This window comes from Plecotus auritus, assembly GCF_963455305.1.
Source record: "Plecotus auritus genome assembly, chromosome: 3".
NCBI lineage: Eukaryota > Metazoa > Chordata > Mammalia > Chiroptera > Vespertilionidae > Plecotus > Plecotus auritus.
The window spans coordinates 134,946,860-134,968,513 of NC_137772.1; the positions used below are offsets into that span (position 1 = coordinate 134,946,860).

General features: G+C 47.4%; 1 protein-coding gene across 1 annotated transcript in view; it reads right to left on the reverse strand.

Annotated features, from left to right (window-relative positions):
• Window positions 1–21,654, reverse strand: part of PLXNC1 (plexin C1) — a 159,935-nt gene that overhangs the window by 4,277 nt on the left and 134,004 nt on the right. The window contains exons 22-28 of the mRNA XM_080659723.1: window positions 19,715–19,892; window positions 17,485–17,588; window positions 7,579–7,633; window positions 5,914–5,945; window positions 5,714–5,821; window positions 4,019–4,182; window positions 2,061–2,208 (exon numbers count right to left, since the gene is read on the reverse strand). Of these exons, the coding sequence (XP_080515849.1) occupies window positions 2,061–2,208; window positions 4,019–4,182; window positions 5,714–5,821; window positions 5,914–5,945; window positions 7,579–7,633; window positions 17,485–17,588; window positions 19,715–19,892 (789 nt within the window). The remainder of the gene's footprint in view (window positions 1–2,060; window positions 2,209–4,018; window positions 4,183–5,713; window positions 5,822–5,913; window positions 5,946–7,578; window positions 7,634–17,484; window positions 17,589–19,714; window positions 19,893–21,654) is intronic.

Consider the following 21,654-nt stretch of genomic DNA (forward strand, 5'->3'; position numbering starts at 1 on the left):
AGTATTGCTGGATCTGATATCTGATTTTGCAAAAGTTCCTTGGCAATTTGAGTGTTTTTATGTAATTGTAAATGATAATGTTAAAAAATAAGCTATTTTATTTTAAAAGTCATTATTTTTCACAAAATTTTAAAAAATTCTACTCAGGGAAGATAGATGAGTTACTAACAGGGCCAATGCCCCAGCACATTTTAAAATGTATCAATGGCTTGAATTCCTCTGAAGGATGCCTACACTGAGATGTGTTTCACTTGTAAAGTTTAGGTAGAATCCACAATCATGCAATTATTCACTAAAGATTTAGCTAGGCAGGCACTCTGGGCAGGCATTGAGTATACACAGGTGAAGAAGACTGGAACCTGCTCTTTAGAAGCTTACAGTCTAGTTGGGGAGACAAACTGACACAGTGCTTACTATGCCAGTAACCAGTAGCAGGTGGACAGTAAAGAAAAGGACTGCAGAATTGGGCAAATCAGTCAGGCAAGACTGATTTGTGTGATGTTAGGCAAGACTTGTCACCTCTCAAAACATCAATTTCCTCAACTATAAAATGAGGGTAATACCAAATACCTTATGTGGGTCTTATGAGGATTCACTGAAATATACCAAGAACATAGTAAGTAATAGATAAACCAAGCTGATTTTTACTTTGAATAAACAAGCACTTAAGTGTCTTTCAGTGTGTTTTATGCTAAAAAGAACTTTATTGATCAAGTGAAGAAAGTGTGGGAACTACATCAGGACAAAGTTTACAAAGTAGGTATATTCAGACTGATCTGAGTCTCCTATAGTTTCTGGTACACGTTAAGAAATCATGTTGAATGAAAGAAATGTTTGTGAGTGAATGAATAAGTAGGATTTTACTTAGACAGGAAAGAGATGAGCAAAGGGATGTGAAAACAAGTTCATGGTAAACTTGGGAAAAGTAAAAGCTGTAGCATAGACGGTATATGGAATGTACAAGAAAATGATGAGGCCAGAAAGAGACTTGAGGCCCAATCAGGAGGGGCCGTGGTAGATAATGGAAGGTATTTACAAATTTCTTTACATAAGAGACTGACAAGATGAGATTTGTGTTTTGGAAAAATAACCTGAGAAGGAAAAGCTGGGGAGATGAGATGGCAGCAGGGCAAGGACCCCAGTGGAGAGGGGTTGAAGGGATGGGGCAGAGGGATGAGAAGGAAGGGATAGACACTGTAGAGACTGAGTGAGTAGAAGCCATGTGGTGATAGGGTGGGGAGAAGGAACCTCTTCCTGAGGGAGAAAGAAGGAGTTGAAGATAATGCCGAAGATTCTACCTTGAGAGACCAGGTAGCATTAGGAAGACAAAAGTAAACATAGGTCTGTTTCGAAAAAATAGGGTGACGGTGAGTTTAGACTTAGACTAGGATCTGAAGCACCTGTGAAGCATCGATCCCAGTGCTCTTAAAGCCCTTCTGCCTGAGAGCCACTGCTCAGCTCTAAAGATTTTCCCAAATCCATTAGGTACAGGAACCGCTCAGTTTAATATTCTGGGTGCTTGAATAGGGCCAATATATCGCTTTCAAGGTTTGCTCTGTATTTTTATCTTTCTTTGCTTTCTTAGGGCTTTTGCTCAGCAAAGAAAACCATAGTAAAAACAGTATTGATGTTTTGGCAATAAACAGACAAACTGATGATGTTAGAAATCTTGGGTAAATTTTTCTTCCCCAAACACAATTTGTTATATTCAAGTAGACTCTTTTTAGGTATATTCAGATGGAATTAATATGGGCCAATTTCAGTGGTTTCATACTTTGAATTTATAGTTTATTAGTGTCTGCAGATTGTTTTATACTTTGTGGTAAAGAGTTCTGCATTAGGGTTGGGATAATAATCAATTATTTTGATTTCCACTTAGAAAAACTAGATTAAGATAGAAATAAATGAGATAGATTTTAAAGAAATTTTCAGTGTCATTGTTGACTATTTCTTTTTAGTTGGTGTAATTTAGACCTATTGTTTATTATTTGAATATTTCCAAGAAAGAGTGCTTTAGACTCATGGGAGTACATACAAGGCATACTAAAGCTGGGCCTCACCTTCCCAAGTTGCTGCTCCGTGAGAGAAAACGCGTCCATGAATGCCTGGGCGATCACTGACAGACAGCCATCTATGTGCGGCGTCTTCTTAATGTCAAAGACGAACTGGGGGTTCTTCAGGATGTTGACCCAAAAGCGAAGAGGAAGGCTATTCCGAGAGAGATTTCTTTTAAAAAACTGCCATCCCTATGACGGGGGTGCTCTGTTCCCCAGTTTGTAGAGGGGCGGGTTTGTCCTTGTTATTGAAGGATGCAAGTCTGCTTCGCTGAGAACAAGAAAGGGCTAAACTGACAGAGCTCCTGAGGGAGGGCTGGAGGAGGAGTCTGAGGTGATATTGATAAGACACATTTTCTCCAGACAGACCTAGGTTATGTTAGATGGTGATGGCCAAGGAGAACATCTCAGCTGATCTCCATGACTGACCTCTTCCCACCCATAGTGCTATACCCTGGCCTAAGCCACATCTCTCACCTGGGTTATTACTTCCTGGCTCCTGACGGCTAATTCTCTCTCTCAATCAGCTCATGACCCTCTCCATCCTCCTCCTGATAGAAGCCCCGCATGGTTGGGGCCTGGACCCTCAACTCCTGCTCATCTCACTCATTCTCACCCACTGGCGTCCTCACTGTTCTTCATGCACACCAGGCCAGCTTGCGCCTGAGGACTTTGCCTTTTGTTGTCTGTCTTCCTGAAACTGTTTTGTCCCAGATAGTCTTATGCTTTATGCTCTCGCTTCTTTAAAGGCCTGGCTCACATGTCATCATCTCTGTGGGGCTCCTGACCTCCCCTCCCCGCCACCATCCTGTCACTCTCTGTCCTCCTTTCCCACTTTGTCGCTACATCAATCACCTTCTAATATACTGCAACTTACCTATCTGGTTTATTGTCTATCTCCACTGATTAGAATGCAAGCTCTGTGAGAACATGGACTTTTGTCTGTTTACTTCATTTCTATATCTCCAGCACCAGTTGTTGGTGCATAGAAGGCACTCAAATAATATGAACTTGGGGAACATTCAACGTCCTTTCATTGTCTACTTCGCAGCTCTGGCCTAGCTAGTTACCTCTGGCATATGGCTTCTGGGCTTCTTCATAGCTTTACTGTCCTGAGACCACCCCTGCTCTCTGCCACAATCTTTCCAGGGAAATGCTAGCCAGCAGCACCCAGGCCTTGTGTGGGAGTAGCAGGGCCTGGGAATAAGGCTGGAACACAGGAAGGGAGGGAGCCAGAGTAGGGTTGGGATAGACCCGGATTAAATGGGAGAAGATCTGAATTCTGGAACCTCAGCTTTTAGAACTCATTTTAAATGGCCTGGTGAACCTTAATGCCTGGAAGAGCTTGAACTTGCCCCAAGGAGCTGGGTCACATCGTAACCAGGTGCAGAGTATTTCAAATAGAGGTGATGAGCTATGTTTCTCTACCGAGGAGAAGTGTAGAATAAATCTGGATACCTTGCCTGAGCTTAAGGTAAAATGTTAAAAAACAAAATAAAACACAATCCTTTGGCTAATTCTCATGGTATCTGAGTACTGCATTTGATTAAATAAAAGCAGAAATTTCTCTATAGAATTGGAGTATAGACAGACAGCTTGGAAATTACAAAATGATTAATTCTCTGAGGGATAAATAAGAGTTCTCTAAGGAAAACTGTATGATAAAACCACAAAATATTTTTTCATCTTTTGCCGGTCAAGCTAAACTGGTTTTAACATTCCAAACAAAGTCTTTTTTCATGCATTAAAGATAATAGTTTGTTTATTTTATCCTGAAGAATAGGATGCTCTATATAGGAATGTTTTGTTTATTGTTTAAAATAGTCACATCAAGAAACTGCTTGGCCGTGACAGCCTACCCAGCCAGGGCTACACGGACCCTCTGGACTACCACGCCCTCCTCAATCAGATCCTGCCCTGGCACTTGCACAGTCAACAGTCACCTAATTAATGTCTGTTCTTACCTGTTTGTTTTCCAAATATGCACGACATCAGGATCGGTGATTTTTTTGTTTTCAGCCTGGGCGTCCAAAAAGTCAAAAAAGTACTTTATAGCAAACGGGGCTCTGCTGTTAGGTAAACTCCAAATGCTTCTAAAAAGTTTTTCAAGCACAGAGTGGATTGCCACCTAAAAGATACAGAACATCGGCTTAGGAGGTAAAACAAACAGGGTATCTGTTCTGAAAACACGGCGGAAAATGAAATCCAAGCTCAGAGAAAAGGATGTGCAAAACAGCAAAACGAGCTGAAAAGAAGCCGATGAGGCCGACACACGCAGTCTGGGCCGGTGTAGATTTGGTTCGTAAGCCTCCTGCTGATAACAGTATTGTTTAGTCCGGAGGAAGGATACTGGAAATCTCTAGCAGTAGAAATGCCCATTGTAGGGCTGTATACATAAACCAAGAAGCCACGATGTCTGGCTTTTATTAGCTACGTTCAGCCTGGAAACACTCAAGTGATGTTGCTCTGTTCCCAGAATCTTTCCTGTTGCCTATATTTCTATCATGGAGCTTCACTGTGTGCTTTCCGAAGCATCTGAGTGTTTTATAAAAGCCCAGTAGGCAGAGCTCTGTGGGGCAGGTGAGAAAATCAGGAGGCGCTGGCTGTCCTCTACCCGTTAAACACCCCCCTCAGCCCCATGCAGACTGCTGTAAGCGGAAGGGGCTTGCCCAACAGGAGACAGGACCAGGTGTGGGTAATGGCACTTACGTTGCCAGTCATTTCAGAAAAAAGGGATCACCACAGACTTCCATTAATCCCATTAAAAGCCAGATAAAGTAAAATTTGCTCCCAATTTGGTATTCTACTTACTTTTACAAGTAACACTTTTATATGTGAACAGAATTCTTAATTTTAAAAGGAAAAAAAAGTCGGTAAGATTTGCAGTGGTTCTCAACCTTTCCAATGCCGCGACCCTTTAATACAGTTCCTCATGTTGTGGTGACCCCCAACCATAACATTATTTTCGTTGCTACTTCATAACTGTAATTTTGCTACTGTTATGAATCGTAATGTAAATATCTGTGTTTTCCGATGGTCTTAGGCAACCCTGCTAGCAGTTCTCAACCTGTGAGTCGCGACCCACAGGTTGAGAACCGCTGCTGTAGGGCCTAAGACCACCGGAAAACACAGATATTTATATTACGATTCATAACAGTAGAAAATTACAGTTATGAAGTAGCAACGAAAATAATGTTATGGTTGGGGGTCACCACAACATGAGGAACTGTATTAAAGGGTCGCGGCATTGGAAAGGTTGAGAACCACTGATTTACTGGGTCTGTAGTCACTGACTCCCCCACCCCTTCATTTTATTTGCAATTCAAAGAGGGAGTTGTATTGCTCATCCCTAATAACAAACAAAAAGAAGTAATTATGCTGTCAACCTAAAAAACAATAGTGAACTGTGGCTAAAGGGACTGGGAACAATATTAAATCCCTGATTGAAGATGTTACAGGAGAAATTTGTAAAATGCTGTTATCTTCTCAGGTTATAAAAAAGAAGAAGGGGGTAGGAAGTGTTTACAATTTAAACTTTCATTTTGCCTTGCTAAAGGCACCAGAGATTTGTAACGTTTTCACACTTCAGTGGAAATTAAGTCAAACATATTATACACCCCCAGGTGGCCGGAAAAAGTGCTCCCTGGCAGTGCATGTACCTTGGTCGACAGCAGCTTTGTCAGATACATTTCTTTTACTTTGAACTTGTGCTTTCCTCGATGTCTCTTTCCTTGCACATCTTGGAATGCTTCCGAATCTGGTAAAATCTAAAGGGAGACAGAGCAGAAGCATCACCCAAAGACACCGGTCTTGCTGTGAAAGCATCCGATTCAGCAGGAAGCACAGAGGTGAAACTCACCAAATGGCAGTGGTCATCCGAGTATTCCACATCTGAACGCCGAGGGAGAGAAAACAGCCCATTAACACCGGAACCTCGGGCTCACTGGCCTTCTCATAAAATGCCCCATTTGCGCTATGCAGAGCGTACTTGAGCTCGTCATAGCTACATTTCCCCCTTGCTGTGTCTTAGGACCTTCAGAACAGATTGGGCCAGGGACTGGAGGGGAAGCAGGTTCCCTGGCCCTGGAAGTGTAGAATCTGGCTGAGATCACTTGCTGAGCATTATCAGCTACACCCAGGGGCTACAAGGTATCTGGCAATGAGTAAGACAGAGTTCCCAGCCTAATGGAATTCACATCCTAGCCAAGGAGAGAAGTTCATGTACTAATTATACGATTATTTAATTACAATTGCGATAAGGATTGTGAAGATGAATTATATGCCAAGAAAGCATATAACAAGGGCCTGACCTAGTCTGGGAGGTTTCCCTAAGGAAGGGAACCTATACGGAGCTGAACCTAAATGTATGGATTGAGTTAGCCAGGCAAATGGAGGAAGAGGGACAGGGGCAAAGGTTGTATAAGGTGAGAAGGAACTTGACCCCTTCCAGGATCTGAAAGAAGGGCAATTAGTGGAGCTCACAGAGCAAGTGGAGAGGGCAATCTTGTAAGAAATGTGGCTCTAACGGGAGTGGTAAATGGAGGGGAAAGAAGGGTTGGCTTTTTGTTTGGAAGATTAGAGGGACTCGCTGCGCTGCTGCTGCCTCTCCTCTGGGCTGCCTGGCTGCAGGCCCTGGAAGTAGGTGCTGGGTTCCTTGTGGCTGGGTTGACAGAGGGCGTAATGAAAGGGCAGAGGGGCAGGGGTTTGGAGGGTCAGCAGGTGAGGGATTAAAATCATGGCTCTCAGCTGGACTGGGTAGGAGGAAGGAAGCAGATCCCCAAATAACAAGCTCTGCAAAAGGCACCGTCTTTGAAGTGTGAGACACAACCTTCACTCTGTACAGCACTAGCACACCAATGCCCTGCCAGCCAGGACGATGCCACCTGTGCAAGAGGCTCCTCTCGCTCAGCCCGAGGGAATGCTGGACGGTGTCCTGTGGCTACCAAACTGTCCTGTCCATTTCCCCGGGAGCGCGGCATTGCCTGTGTGACTGGCCAGTGCTACGCCCAGCAGGCTCCTAGACCTCCACCTGTGAGAGAGCAGCCGGGCAGGCCAGCCCAGCACCTGAGGGCTGAGGACTGACTGTCGGGCTGGAACTGGGCCCTGCAGTTTTCTCAAGGCACCATCCGTGTTCTTGCCCCGAGGCTAGCAGGCGGCAGAAGAGAGTTTGGAGAGTGGCCTAGTGACTCTCCCTTAAAAGCTGCCCCTTTAGTTTGCCTCTTCTCCACTTTCTGGGAATTTTGCAAATGCTGTCAGCCATCCTGCTGAGGAGCTGGCAAGCGCTCCAAAGGCTGCGTCTGCCCGAGGTTAGGGCTGGGCGTCCCGCTAACCACTGTTTACGGGGTCCTGTCCTCCTTGCAGGGCTCACATTCTTAGGGTGAGAAACAGATAGAAATGGCTGTTCTCTGCTTCCAGGGAATTAAGTGGCTAGAGCTCAGCCTCCCTTCTGGGCCACATGTCTGAGGGGCAGAAGGCGATACTCTACAGCTGAGTGAGAACAAAAGGTTGGCATTATGTTGGTTACCTGAAGTAAAATTTGCTATCTTCTTAAAGACTTTTATAGTGGATCCATTTGATATCTGAAAGCAAAGATAAAAGATATATGAGTTTTCAATCCTCCAGCACTGAAGTTTTCTCAATTTCACCCAGGAATTAGATGGCTGGCTGGATTTTATAGTCTCACTTAGTAAATCAAGTATTTATGAAGAATTCCTATGTTTGGGGCCCTGTGCCGGAAGGTGGAGCTCAATGATGAGCGAGACACTGTCCTCAATGAGCTCCCAGTCCTGGAAAGGAGGCAGACAAGGCAACGAGAGGCAGGGAGGCAGTGCCGGAAGGTGGAGCCCAGGTGCCGCGGGACCCACGGGAGGCGGCTCGCTGGGAGAGGGAAGAAGACGCTGGGTTCCCACTGTTTTAATGAATGCTGAGCCGAGTTTTCACAAACTGGCATACAAAGCCCATGTCTACCCTGCGGCAGAGCAATTTCCCATCTAGGTATACACCCAGCAGAAATCAGTACCTATCCTGATAGTAAACTATTTGTAATTGCTGCATATTGGAAACAACCCAAATATCATCAACAAAATGAATACTTTGGGGTACAACAGAATATTATCAAACAATGAAAATAAGCAAATTAGCCCTGGCTGGGTGGCTGAGTTGGTTAGAACCCAGTCAGGACACATACAAGAATGAACCAATGAATGCATAAATAAAGTGGACTAATAAATCAATGTTTCATTCTCTCAAATCAATGAACACATTTTTAAAAATTAAAAATATTAAAGAAAGTGAGCAAATTACTGCTACATGCCACATGGATGACCTCACAATGATCTTGAGCAAAAGAAGCCCAATACAAAGAATACATACTGTGTGATTCCATTCACATAAAGCTGAATAAAACAGAACTATGATGTTACAAGTTTGGAGAAGAGAGCAGGGTGGTGATTGGGAGGGCCGGGGTTTCTGAGGGACAGTCATGTCCAATTTCCTGACTTGAGTGGCAGTTATGGGAGGAGCTAGCAATAACTCATCAGCAGTACACTTATGATTTGTTCTCTTTTATGTAGGTGTCATATATATGTGTGTGTGTGTATATATGTGTACATACATGTATATACATATATATACACACACATTTTATTTATATGTATGTATGTATATACACACACACATCCTATATAATAAAGAGCTAATATGCTAATTAGACCGGACAGTGGAACGACCTTCCGGAATGACCAGTGGGTAGGTAGGGGGTGGGGCTGCAGGGCCGCGAGGTAGCCAAGACTGCGAGGGCCGAGCCCCTTACACGAATTTTGTGCATCGGGCCTCTAGTTTTATACACTGAGTGGCCAGATTATTATGATCTCTGAATGCATAATAATCTGGCCACTCAGTGTGTGTGTGTGTGTGTGTGTATGTATGTGTGTGTGTGGGTGTGTGTGTGTGTGTGTGTGTGTGTGTATATATATATATATATATATATATATATATATATATATATATTTTAGAGGCCCAGTGCATGAATTTGTGCATGGGTGGGGTCTGGCCAGCCTGGCCAGGGGGAGGGGACATGGGTAGTTGGCTGGCCTGCCTGCTGGTCGAACTCTTGGTCGATGGGGCAATTTGCATATTAGCCTTTTATTATATAGGATATATACTGAGTGGCCGGATTATTATGCCTTCAGAGATCATAATAATCTGGCCACTCAGTGTATGTATACTAGTATATATACACACATTTTATATATTTTTGGGTAATTTCACCTGAGGATATTTTCCCATTGATTTTTAGAGAGAGTGAAAGGGAAGGAGAGAGACAGTGAGAGAAACATTGATGTGAGAGAGACACATTGATTGGTTGCCTCCTGCAAGCTCCCCGACCGAGGCCCAGGGATCCAGCCTGCAACTGAGGTACGTGCCCTTGACAGAATGGAACCCTCGACCCTTGAGTCTGGGGGCCAATGCTCTAACCACTGAGTAACTGGGTAGGGCAGGTGTCTCCTATTTTAAAAGGAAGCTTATAAAATCATAAAAATTGCATGCACTTTTAAATAAAAATTTTTAAATTTAACTCTTACTTACAAAAAAGTACCTAACATTCACTAATATAAAAGTATATAGCTCATTGAATGTTCACTCAAGTATATACCTGTGTAACCAGCACCTACATCAAGATATAAAATTATATTTCACGGTCCTGAGAAGTATCTCCATTTCCCTTCCCAGGCAATAAAGATCCCTTCCTTTTCTGACTTCCATCATTATTGATTAGTTGTATCTGTTCTTGAACTTCATATAAATGGAGTCATTCAGTATATATTTGTGTGTCTAGCTTCTTAGGGTCAATATTAAGGTCTGTGATGTTTACCCAAGTTGTTGCAGCTACCAGCAGTTTGTCCTTTTTAAAAATTATTGTGTATCATTCCATTGTGTGAATATACTATAAAAAAATTGCCATACAATAAAAGAAAAGGAGTACTGACACAGGCTACAACATGAATGAATCTCAAAAACATTATGCTAAGTGCAAGGAGACAGTCACAGAAGGCCATGAGGTGTGATCCCATTTATACAAAGCATCCAGAATAGGCAAATTTCTATAGACAGAAAGTAGATTACTAATGGCCTAAAGCAGGGATTGGAGGAATGAGGAGTGCCTGCTAACGAGTTCAAGGTTTCTTTTTCGGGTGATGAAAATGTTCTAAAATTAGATTGTGGTAATGATTATACAACTCTGTAAATGTACCAAAACCTATGGAGTTGTACACTTTAAAAAGGTGAGCTTTATGGTATATAAATGATACCTCAGTAGAGCTGTTAAAAAATTGCCACAGATTTAAAAGGCACACGTTTGACAAACAAATGGTTTTACTCCATTGACACACTATTGCAGTGCTGTGTGTAGCCTTTTTTTGGAGATAAAGAGGAGCTCTGTCACCCAGGGCCGTTTGGGACTGGGGAACCCAGAGCCGGATGGCCTTCTAGTGTACCCCTCCCACCCCACCCCGGGACCTGAATGCTCAGAGGCAGAGGCGGCCTCCATCCTTGGGAGAAGCAAACTGCTCCGAGGGGCTGCTCCACAAAACAGAAGAGGCAGATGGGGTCACAGCAATCCTGACCTTCACCTGGGGACTGTGGAGGGAGAATTAACCCTGTCCTTTCTGGGCATCATTAGCTAAGTGCTTCCCCCCTCTGCCCTAAAGCTCTAAGGCTGTTTTGATTCTAATAGTAATTTGGACCTGGCCTTCCCCAGTTTGGAAAAAAGTAGGAACTTAGGATTTCTCTTCCGGCCTGCTAGGTACATGTGGTTATCAGCATGTACAACCCTGCTCAGCAAGCACAGGGGATGAAGGCCTAATCTTCAGGTTGCACCCACAGAGGCAGGAACACAGAGGGAGCCAGCCCTGGAGAGGCCCCAGAGCACAGCTGTCCAGCCAGCTGTGTCCCACCAGCCGCTAATGCTAGGCCTGCAGCCCCAACTGCTGGTGTTCCCCACAGCTTGTGGGGAGGGTTCTGGGCAGGGGCAGCTGGGCCTCAGGCCTCTGTGAAGTGTCTCGAGTGAGGATTCTGGACTCTTAACTTTGACTCTGTTGTTATTACCAAATGCCCTCTCCTTTCCCCTTGAGCCCTTCATTGTTTTCTGGCTGATTTTTCAATTATCCTCCACATTTGATGCAATTAAACTGTGTGCAGGCACCCCCTTAGCAATCCTCCAGCACTGAGTTTAGAGACAGTTTGAAAATAGTTACAAACTCCTCTGCATTAAGACCTGGATGTGCTCTGTTTCAGAGCCAATAAATACCTTTTAATAAAAGGAAGCTGGTGATTCATTCTGGGTACCTGTCAAAGAATGAATCCCAAATGGATCCCGCGGAGTGCTGAGCCAGTACTCTGTTACTGTCAGACGCTTCGCTTTGCCAGAAGCGAGTACCCTCGCTCCATCGTCACTGCGATAGGTAGCACTGACCTAAGCTCAAACGTCTTCTCAAGCGCTGGCACGGCCCAGGGCGGGCCTGTGCGGAGCAGCGAGAGCACGGACGCAGCGCGCCGTGAGGAGGAGACTGCGCTCTGCAAGTATCTCCCGAGAGCAAGGGTAAAAGCACTTTATTAGTGGACGAGTTGTGTGTTTTGAGCAGGGATGTGTGTGAGTGTATTGCCAACTTTCACAGCTGCTCTGGGGGGGCAGGGCACTTCCCAACGGGACACTTTAACACCATTGTAAAGGCAGAAAACTAGTTTATTCACAGGTGTTGGAAGGAGGGTCATTTTGTACTTTGTACAAGTCAGCTGGTACCTAGTCAAGGACAGAAGGCCTTTGAAAAGTGCCACAGAATCCAAAGCGTTAAACGTCTAATGCTGTTTGTTCCATCTGAGGGGCTCTCAAGGCTTTCCTAAAAGTGACTCATTAATCCTCCTGTGTCCTGTGAGGCAGGGGGCATCCCCTGGGCTCCTACTTCAGGAATGAAAACCAAATTAAATCAAAGGAAGATTAATGCCGCTGGATGGGTCTGAGGCAGGAATATTCCTCCAGCTCAGAGCAGTACTGGTCCACACGGTAACTTCAAATTAAATCCCTTCCAGGCCTGCCGTGCCCCAGGGTTCCATATGACAACACGGCATGCCGGATGCTGCGGAGATGGGTGTGCACGTTTCCACCACCAGCACTGGGAGAAAGGGACCCACATCAACAGTTTAAGGTGACTCTTGAAATAAACAGAAAACTAACGTATCCTTCAAACCATTTGCAAGTGAAGGTGAGATGTCTTTTGCTAAAGTACTACCTTTATGGCATAAGTTGAAGATAATTCCATAAAATGGATTTTCTACAAATATAAGCTTGAACTTTATGTAACCTTATGAAACTGACATTTTTATAGGTAAATATGGTCCAATATTGACCATTTCATATGGTTTAGCCTAAAAGGAAAGCTGGAATTAACGCCTAAAATTTTTATGGAAACCTATGAGTAAAATATTCATATTTAATTCTGAATGTTCTCTGAAATAATTTTTCCTTAAAGAACAAATCTGAAAACACAATAATCAATATAAATCACCATGTGGAAGACCTTGCTGGTAGCTCTCCTTCCTAAAACAGCGTCATGTGAAAATAATTCTATTCAGCTAGCATTGTCCCAGCAGCCACACGTCAATACCACTCTCCCGTTCCCTTCTTAGCTCTTCTCACTGACATCCCAAGGCCGGAGGCAGATGAAAAAGGAATCTTTCTCTCTCAGGGCCAGAGGGGTGACCTTGCTCTGTCCTTCGTGGCGGGTGGCAGGCTCATCAGAACATTCTCAACAGACACATCAAGCCACACACACAGTGCCTGACAGCCTGGACAGGCTCCAAAGGGTCCTCGAACATGTGAAAATGCTCCCTCTGTGTGCCTGGGATTAGCCCAGGCCAGGTGGCCACCCGCTCTGAGGACTGTGGGAGAGAACCTGAGCTGGGCCCTGAGGTGGGCCCCGGGAGGCAGCGTGGCCTCTGGCAGTGCTGAGACTGGGACCCTAAGTGCTCCGTGCCCCTGTGGGGCTGGCCTGGTCAGCTCTGGGGGCCTGAAGGAGGCCTTCCTTCTGATGAAGGCAACTATGGTGTCTTCAAGGAACGATGTTAAAGTGGGCTTAGAAATAAGGAAGCATTCTGATAAACCCACAGACATGAGATTCATCGAAGGTTTGGAGAGAGTTACCTTATGAACTGACATCAGAAAAGGTAACTACCAGGGCCTCTCCTGAATGGGCCCGGCTCTCCAGCCAGGCGGCCTCAGCAGCGGGAGCTTGGCTGCAAGCCTGGTTCTGAGCAAGAGGACCCCTCCGGCCCGAGAAGAGCACAGTCTCAGTGCAAGGCCGTTTCCATCCACTTCCAATCTTGGGGCATCAGTGTGGAAAGCTGTGTGACCTTGGCCAAGTGTCTGAGCCTCTCTGTGTCTCAGCATGGGAATGAGGAGAGTATCTGCCTCATTCAGTATGGTCGTGATGACTCGGGCCAGCAAAAGGGCCCTGGGGTAGGGTAGAGGGAGTGCAGATGAAGGAAAGAAGGCCCGGACTGGAGAGCCGTCTCCAGCCCCCACAGGTCCACGTGCTCCCAAACACGGTGTGGTCCCTCTGTAGGAAACATGCACCCCGCACACCGCCACAGCCGGAACAGAAGCACGCGGAGGACATAATTACAGGGAGAAGGATGCCTCCAGCTTAATGTGTTTCTAAGGATGTCAGTTTTCCCACACCGTCTGCACAGGACAGAAGGAGACGGGAGCAGAATCGCCCTCCTCTGTGTTCATCTGATGGAAACCGAGGGTAATAAAAGTGCCTTCATCAGCCGGTGGTTGTGAACATGGATCGGGCTCATGCACACAAACAGTGGGGGCACAGCTGCCGCTGTTACCACCGTGGGAAGCAATCGAGCCGATGCCCGGGGTGGCCAGGCTTCCACCCCCTAGCCCAGTGGTCGGCAAACTCATTAGTCAACAGAGCCAAATATCAACAGTACAACGATTGAAATTTCTTTGAGAGCCAAATTTTTTAAACTTTAACTTCTTCTAACTCCACTTCTTCAAAATAGACTCGCCCAGGCTGTGGTATTTTGTGGAAAAGCCACACTCAAGGAGCCAAAGAGCCGCATGTGGCTCGTGAGCCGCGGTTTGCCGACCACAGGGATAGGTGACAGGGTGCTGGAGGCTGCCGGCCCCTGGCCCAGGAGAGGCTCTATTTTGGCTGTGCCCTCAGGTGCCCTGTAGAAACCTGTTCTTCAAACATGCAGACAGCAACTCCTTCAGAGGAGACCAGATGCACTCTGTCTGCCCCAGGACAGAGCCAGGCGATGAAGCAGGCTCAGGCCCCACGTGGGACTGTGCTCAGACAGGAGGAGGAGCTGGCCTCACTGACGAACTTCAAAACCTAACTAATTTGGGCTAATTGGAGGGAGGTGACTCTGAGACTCTAGAAACTCTGGGTTAGACACCATTTTTCAATAAAATACAGTTTTTTGCTTTCAGGCACTTACAGTGAGACTCAAACTAGGGCACTTAAGTAAATGAATAAGAGTGATAATTAGCATCTTGTTGCTTTGGAGGGAAACACGAGTGCTCAGGAGAAATTTTTCTTTAACGAGCAGGCGTCAGCCAGCCCTGTCAAATTACTCCAAATTCTGGGCCTGCAGGGGTGCTGCTAAACCAAGTTCAGGTTTGGGTGGCCGAGGGTGGCTGCGGGTGCTGCTTTCTGAGCGGTCTTTGGAAAACAGGGCATTTGAGATGGACCATGCGTAGAGCTCACGGGCCGATGGCCTCCGCTCCTCAAGCGCTGTGTTTTTTGCCTTATGGCTTAGCGTTTTAAACAAGGAGAATCCTTTAAGCCCTGTGTCCTCATCTTGTCATTTATTACCACCGTGTGGTGACGCTGGGGTATGAGGCCAATAAATCATTTGGACGGGAAGTGACTACAGGCCAGATTAATTTCATTATCATCCCTAAGCAGATAGGTGTCTAGCACGGCCGATGTCTCCAGCGAAGACTGATGTTCCCTCTCTCCCGACAGCCTTCCCCGTGCCTTGCAGACAGCTGTGGTGGATCCTCCTTTTCCGGGCCCAGTGGCTGGTCCTGTCTTCCCTCAGTGGTGGTGAGTGGCCACACCCCCTTCCCTTGGGGCCCGCCCCTTGCTAGGGGACACCAAGAAGCCTGGCCAGGGTGCCCCTCTCCTCGCACCGAGCAAGGCAGGCACATCAGTCAAAAGCAGCGAAAGGGGGCTGTGCTCCTCCCAAACTGGCTGAGACAGGCTGGCACCCAGACAAGAGCAGAGGACGAGGTGGCTGAGGGTCTGCAATCTGAACTCCCACGGAGGCCCTAACCAGCTCCTCCCCAAGCTCGTCCACCTGCGCCAGCGTCCTTCGCCCTCTGGACTCCCTCTGGGGCAGTGCTTCTCCAGCGTGGCCCACCGACGGGACACGTACTTCCAGAAAGTTCCCTGGGGTTTCTGTAATCTCCAAGGCCACGACCTACTCTTGACAAGTGGATTCTGAGGTTGGAAGGTCCGAGCTGCCGGAGGGAGCACAGGAGCCAGCGGCTAACCCACAGCTTTCTCTCTGGGCGCCCTCCGCAAAGGCTGCAGGGGCCGCACCGCCGCGGCCGCCCACAGCAGTTACTCCAAACTGGGCGTGAGACCCACAGGAAGGCCCACAGACGAGGTGGTCTTGCTCCTGGCTGTCGTCCAGAAGCCGAGCTAGAGGAACACTCGGCTCCTCCTGCTGAGGGAGCGGGCAGGGCGGACACGTCTCCCTAGGACCGTCAGCCACGAGGGAAGGAGGAACCACCCACCCTCCAGGGAGCCTGGGAGCGGCTCCTCTGGCTTCTTCATCCCTGAAAGAGCCCCCACATCCATGCCTCTGCCCTGCCATCCCGAGGGCCATCCTGACCGTCCGTCCCTTGTGTCTCTCTCCCACCCGCACAGCGTATGTCCACCTCCTGCCGTCTCTGAACCCACCCAGTGCGTCCATCTCCAGAACCACTGTCATTTCCGGTCAGCATCATCCCTCACCTGAAATCCTCCCTATTTCCAGGTTTGCATCCCTTACATCCATGCTCCACACACAGCCAGTCATTTTCTGAAACACAACTCTCCCTGCTTAAGCTTCTCCAGTGCCTCCCCACTACTCTTGGGGTAAGATTCAGGCCCTGAAGAAGCTGGTGGGGCCTGAGTGACGTGCACCTCCCTTCTCACCTCTGCCCGCCTCTCCATACCTCCTGGAGAGGCCGCTGTGTGAACTGGTTAAGCCACAGACCCGAGAGCCCAGCTGCCGGGGTCAAAGTCTTGACTCTGCCACTGTAACCACTGGAAGTCTTTGAGCCTCACTGTACCCACCTATAAAGTGGGTTAATAACAATACCAACTCATGGAACTGCTATAAGATAGAATGAGCCGAAATAAGGAGAAACGCTAAGGTGAGCACGTGGCACCGAGGAAGGGCTCCATAAAGGTTGGCTATTATTACCTCTAGTGCCACCCCTGCCCCCTCAAGTTTCAGCCAGTCTAAAAGCAGTTTTGTGGAAGAACACGCATGTTCTCCCATCCCTGCTCGATGCACTAGCACTCCACCCCGGGCTGGTTAGGTTCAGGTCTCAGCTTAGTCGTAGCTTCCTTCCCAGCTCCAAGACACAGCACTCCTCCAACATAAGGTGTTGCCTCATTACCTGTATCCTCTCCCCTTCTTCACCCCTCCTCAGGGCTGCAGGATCTGTGAGGTCAGGGACCTGGGTTCTGTTCCTCGTGCAAGCATCCCAGGCTCTTAGCACATAGTAGGTATTCAACAAAGATTTGGATAATGTTGCTGAATGACTCCCAATATCCCAGTGTGTTCAGGAACCTTCCCTGCCTCCTCTCTCTCGTTCTGTGTCGGCTTCTCTAGCACTCAGGTCTCTGAGCGGGCATGTATGCCCTTCACCCACATGGACACTCACTTAGCAGGTGGATCAGGGGCCAAAGGAGGTATCGCTGACTGTCACAAACAGGACATGCAGAGCTTCTTCAGAAAAAAAGGACTCTACACCAAAGACCCCGCCGTCTGCCACGGACACTGGAGAGCCGGAGGCTTTGTCAAGCTAAATGACTCCTCTAGGGCTCTGCTGAGGAACCAGCTTTGAGAGGCCAGAGGTAAAGGTGAAGTTTCTCACCTAAACTGCAGGATGGAGAGCGATCAGCTCACTGGAAGTCAAAGCTTTGGAGCGGGGGACCCGGAGGAAGCAGTAGCCACGAGAGCAGTAATTCATGGCTCTGCCAAACGAGCAACTGAGGAAAACCTGCCCCAAACTATTCCAGAAAGTGGCTGGGCGTCCCGTAATTTTTAAAAAGAATTTACAACGTACCAGAGATGAGCTCATCCAGTCGGGCTTGGCGATGAGTAAGGGGATGTGGGGGCTGAGCCTTGTGCTTACCTCGTAGTGGCCGATGGTGTTGAGCTTGGTGATTCCATCTTCCAGGATCACAGAGGAGCTGTCGATGTCCAGGAGTTCTTTCTGCCGCGTGCCCACCTGAAGCTCTGGAGAAAAGCCAGAGAGTTTTGTGCGCTTTTAAAATGACTGAGAAATTTTAAGCGCTGCCATGTCACTTCTGCAAATATTATTTATAAACAGATTCAACTTAATAAAGTGGGAAATATTTATTTGAAGGTTTAGAGATGTATCAGCCAGACCAGTAGCCTGAGTTTTGTTGTTTGGGTTTTATGTTTAGGCTTGACTTGTAAGACCACTTTCCCCTGAAGCTGTTCCTCTGGGGCTCGCCCTGGAAGTGAGGCCAAATGAAGAGAGTGACGCCTGAGGGGAACTAGCTCCTCAGAAAACTCCCAAAGCCATTCTGCAGGCTCACCCACGCGTTTGCGCTCACAGCAGGCACGGTCTTCTGTAGGCCGCTGGGTGGGGGTGCTGCTAGGCTAATGCCCCAAAACTCAGGGCTCAAACGCCGTCAGGGAGCTGCCAACTTGTGCCCTGGGGTTAGAATGTGGCCCACGGATGTGTGTTTTCTCTTTTTGTGAACCTGCTTCATGTTTTACTATTTTAATGTCAATTCAGCACCAACATTTAATGACTGGGATGTTGCACATAAAAATTTGGAATCTGCTTTCTCTCTTAAAAAACCGGACCATCTGGCAACACGGACCCTACAGGCCCACCATCAGCGGCAAATAAGTGGCACTGCCCCCTAGATGGCCTGTCTTTCCCCATTAGGCCAGGCCCTACCATTTCCTGTGTCCTAGGCAGGTAGGCAGGCCCACTGTGTTTATACTTCCTGCCCTTGAGCAAGAGCGTCTGCATGGGGCCTGAGCCTCGCTGCTTCCAGTACACTCTAATGGCTGGCCTCTCAGGCTCTGCTCAGTGTTTTGAAGCCAGCCCTGGAGCAGTGGGAGACCAGCAGCCTCGCAGAGCCTGCCTGCTGGCGCCAAGTCCCATTCCCACCAGACGACTCGGGAAGCTTCCAGCTGGCTTGTCCCGCTCCCTGCCTTCCCCATCAGCAGCAGGAACACCGGGTGGGCACAGAGCCGGGACCGCGGGAGGCCCACCACCACCTGGCTCCCTGTGTCATCTCCTCTGCAGTCAGGGCCACGCATGTATGAGAGGCAGGCTCAGGGCAAGGATGCTGATGGTCCTGGTCCCGTTTCCTGGCTGAGCTGCCCTTTGACCCTGCACCCAACCAATGAGCTAAATAGGTCTTCAAGTGCCCAACAGTCCATCCAACGACAGCCAACAGGAGGGAGGCAGAGAGGTGCCTCTGAACCCTGCTTCCTTTACAGCCGGGTCACGTGGTGGCTACATGTTTACCTGTTTCATTCAAATTTGCAGAACCTGTCCCCGGCCTCTCTCAATGGCCTGTTTGTTAGCAGGTCTGACTGGGAGGGCGGGGTGGGATGGTTTTAATTGCTTGCTTAGTCACGGCTACAACTGCTCATGGCGGGGAGAGGAACCTTGCTAGGCTGTCTGTCACTGCTGTGATTTTACTCTTCTTTCCTGTCCCATTATCTGCTATAAAATCCCATGACAGTCTCCCACAAGGGCTGCGTGCAGCTCAACTTTACAATGTTGATGAACATTTGAGTGAAGTGGAGCCCTGCTAGCCCCCTCACACATATGCTCTCCTTTGCAGTGTACCAATAGAGCCCGAAAATGAATTCACAGCAGATGCTGCTGGTGCCGGGGGAGGGCGGAGGAGGCACTTAGTGCAGGACGAGATTAGCAGAGAGGAAGATGACCTTTCTTCTCGCTGGAGCTAGCACCCCGAGTCTAAGCCCCCCGCTAATGAAACACTCGGTATCAAACAAACAAATCAAATGCCAACAGGAAACGCGGCGCGGACGGAGGGAGGGCATGGGGTTCACACCTTGTTGTACTTCCTGACGCAGGGTGAACCCATTTGGTCTCAGGGTAGCAATCTCGTGAATCTGATTTACAAACCTAATATTTAAAGCACCAGCATGTCTGAGGGATTACGATTCCAGGAAGAATCAGGACGCTGTGGGAGAGCATCGCAGTCCGGGGCCCTACAAGTCCCCTCCGGGAACAACAGGCCAAATGAGTGTCAGCGAATGGAAGCTTCCAGCTGGGGGCAGGGAGCGAGGTGGGGAGCGGGTTGCTCATCAGGGGACTGGGACAAACAGCTCCCGCATCGCCTTACCAAGACAAATCTCATTCAGCTGAAGTCCATAAGGAGAGCCGTTTTTGCTGAGGAATGCTTGGAAAATCTTTTCTTTGGCTTGGCCTATAGTATCACAATCAAGAACATTGACTGAAATATTCCGACAGACGTCTGCACTGTCGTTTTCCGGGATCTTTTCAAAGACGACGTTTAACGCCTGCGAGAATATAAACAGGGTTTCAAGCCCATTAGATAATTGCAATCTGAAAGGCACTCCTAAGAGACACGAACTCGGCGAGTCCTACCAATACCGCCAATGGCACAGTAGCAGCCACCGCACTGCATTGTACTTTAACCTTTTCCCATAATCCATTCTTTTCAGAGATAATGAAAAGGAAAACAGAAAGTTAAAACTCTCATTTAGAGCATGTATTGAAAATATATATGAGAGTAAACTATATATACTCATAAATATTCTAAAAATGGTGATTGCTAATTTCATCCTCAAAAATAAATTTAAAAACTTGTTTCCACAGTAGATGAGGGCTGACTGGTGATTATCTTTTTATTTACAGAACCACAGAGTCTCAGGAGTGAAGTTGCAGGTGACGGGAAAGGTTGCACGGTCCTTGTATTGCCCAGGGGGAAGAGGTCACTTTTTAATATGCAGCATTAATTATGGTAACACTCATCGCCCCCTCCAGACTGTTTCCCGAGTCCTCATTAAAACACTGAGATGCCCACCCTGTGCTAGTATCTGGGCATTAATTACTTTACATTTCAAGGCCATTACTTAACGTGTTGTCAGTTAGCATTCTCCCAGTGCAGCAAGAATCAGACAAACTGCCTGACTCAATGGCTGAGCATTGACCTATGAACCAGGAGGTCACAGTTCGATTCCCAGCCAGGGCACATGCCTGGGTTGGGGCTTGATCCCCAGTGTGGGGCATGTAGGAGGCAGTTAATCAATGATTCTCTCTCATCACTGATGTTTCTATGTCTCCCTTTCCCTTCCTCTCTGAGATCAATACAAATATATTTAAAAAAAAAGAAAAAAGACTCAGACGAATGGGGGAAGGCCTTTGTGAATGTGTGAAAACATCAAGCCAGGAATGTTTCAAATCTAATTGAAGAGCAATTTCAGGTTTACTTTGTCTAAGAACAAATGGACAGATCAAAAACAACAAAGTTTATTTACTGCGGATCCTTGGGGAAACTGAGTCATGGACGTGCTAAGGGTATCGTATAATTGGCATAGCATACAGCTTAGAGTCTAAGGCACCTTGGTAATGAAGGGGTCAAAAGACCTGGATAGGGTGTGAAATGCACACCTATTTAGCGTTTTTGAGCCTGGCTGTGATGAGGGAATATAAAATAATTAACTACTGAAAATGTTTTTAAAAATGAAGACACAAATGATGTGGAGAATGGGGAGCCTTAGGTTTAACAACTTTCAAGTGTGTATAATAACAGTACCTGCCTTCTAGTGTTGTTATGAAGATTAAATGAGATAATGCATGTCAAGGGCCTGACACAGGGCAGGGCTGCTGGAGGGTAATAATAACAGGGATAAGTCATTTCATGTAACTTATTGCAATTATTACTATTGGCATTGGAAACAGAGTGGCTGCGCACACAGGACTCTGACCACAAGCTCAGTGTCTGTTGGTGGAAGGAGGATGCTGCCAGCAAGCAAAACGGGCAGAACACCTGCTCTGGGGCCAGCCACCTGGGTTCAGCCCCACCCCTAACCAGCTGGTAACCTCTCTGCAGCTGTTTCGTCACCAGCAACGTGAGGACAACAATAGTCCGCGCCTCCCAGTGTTCCTGTGACGATGGACTGAATGAACCATGTAGCACCTCCTAGAGCAATGCCTGGCTCAGGGGTGCTTGGGATGATACGACTTGTGGACCAATGACATGGACAAGGGGCTTCTGAACTCTGAGGCGGTTCTCAGGAGTGTGTCTTCTCATCACTG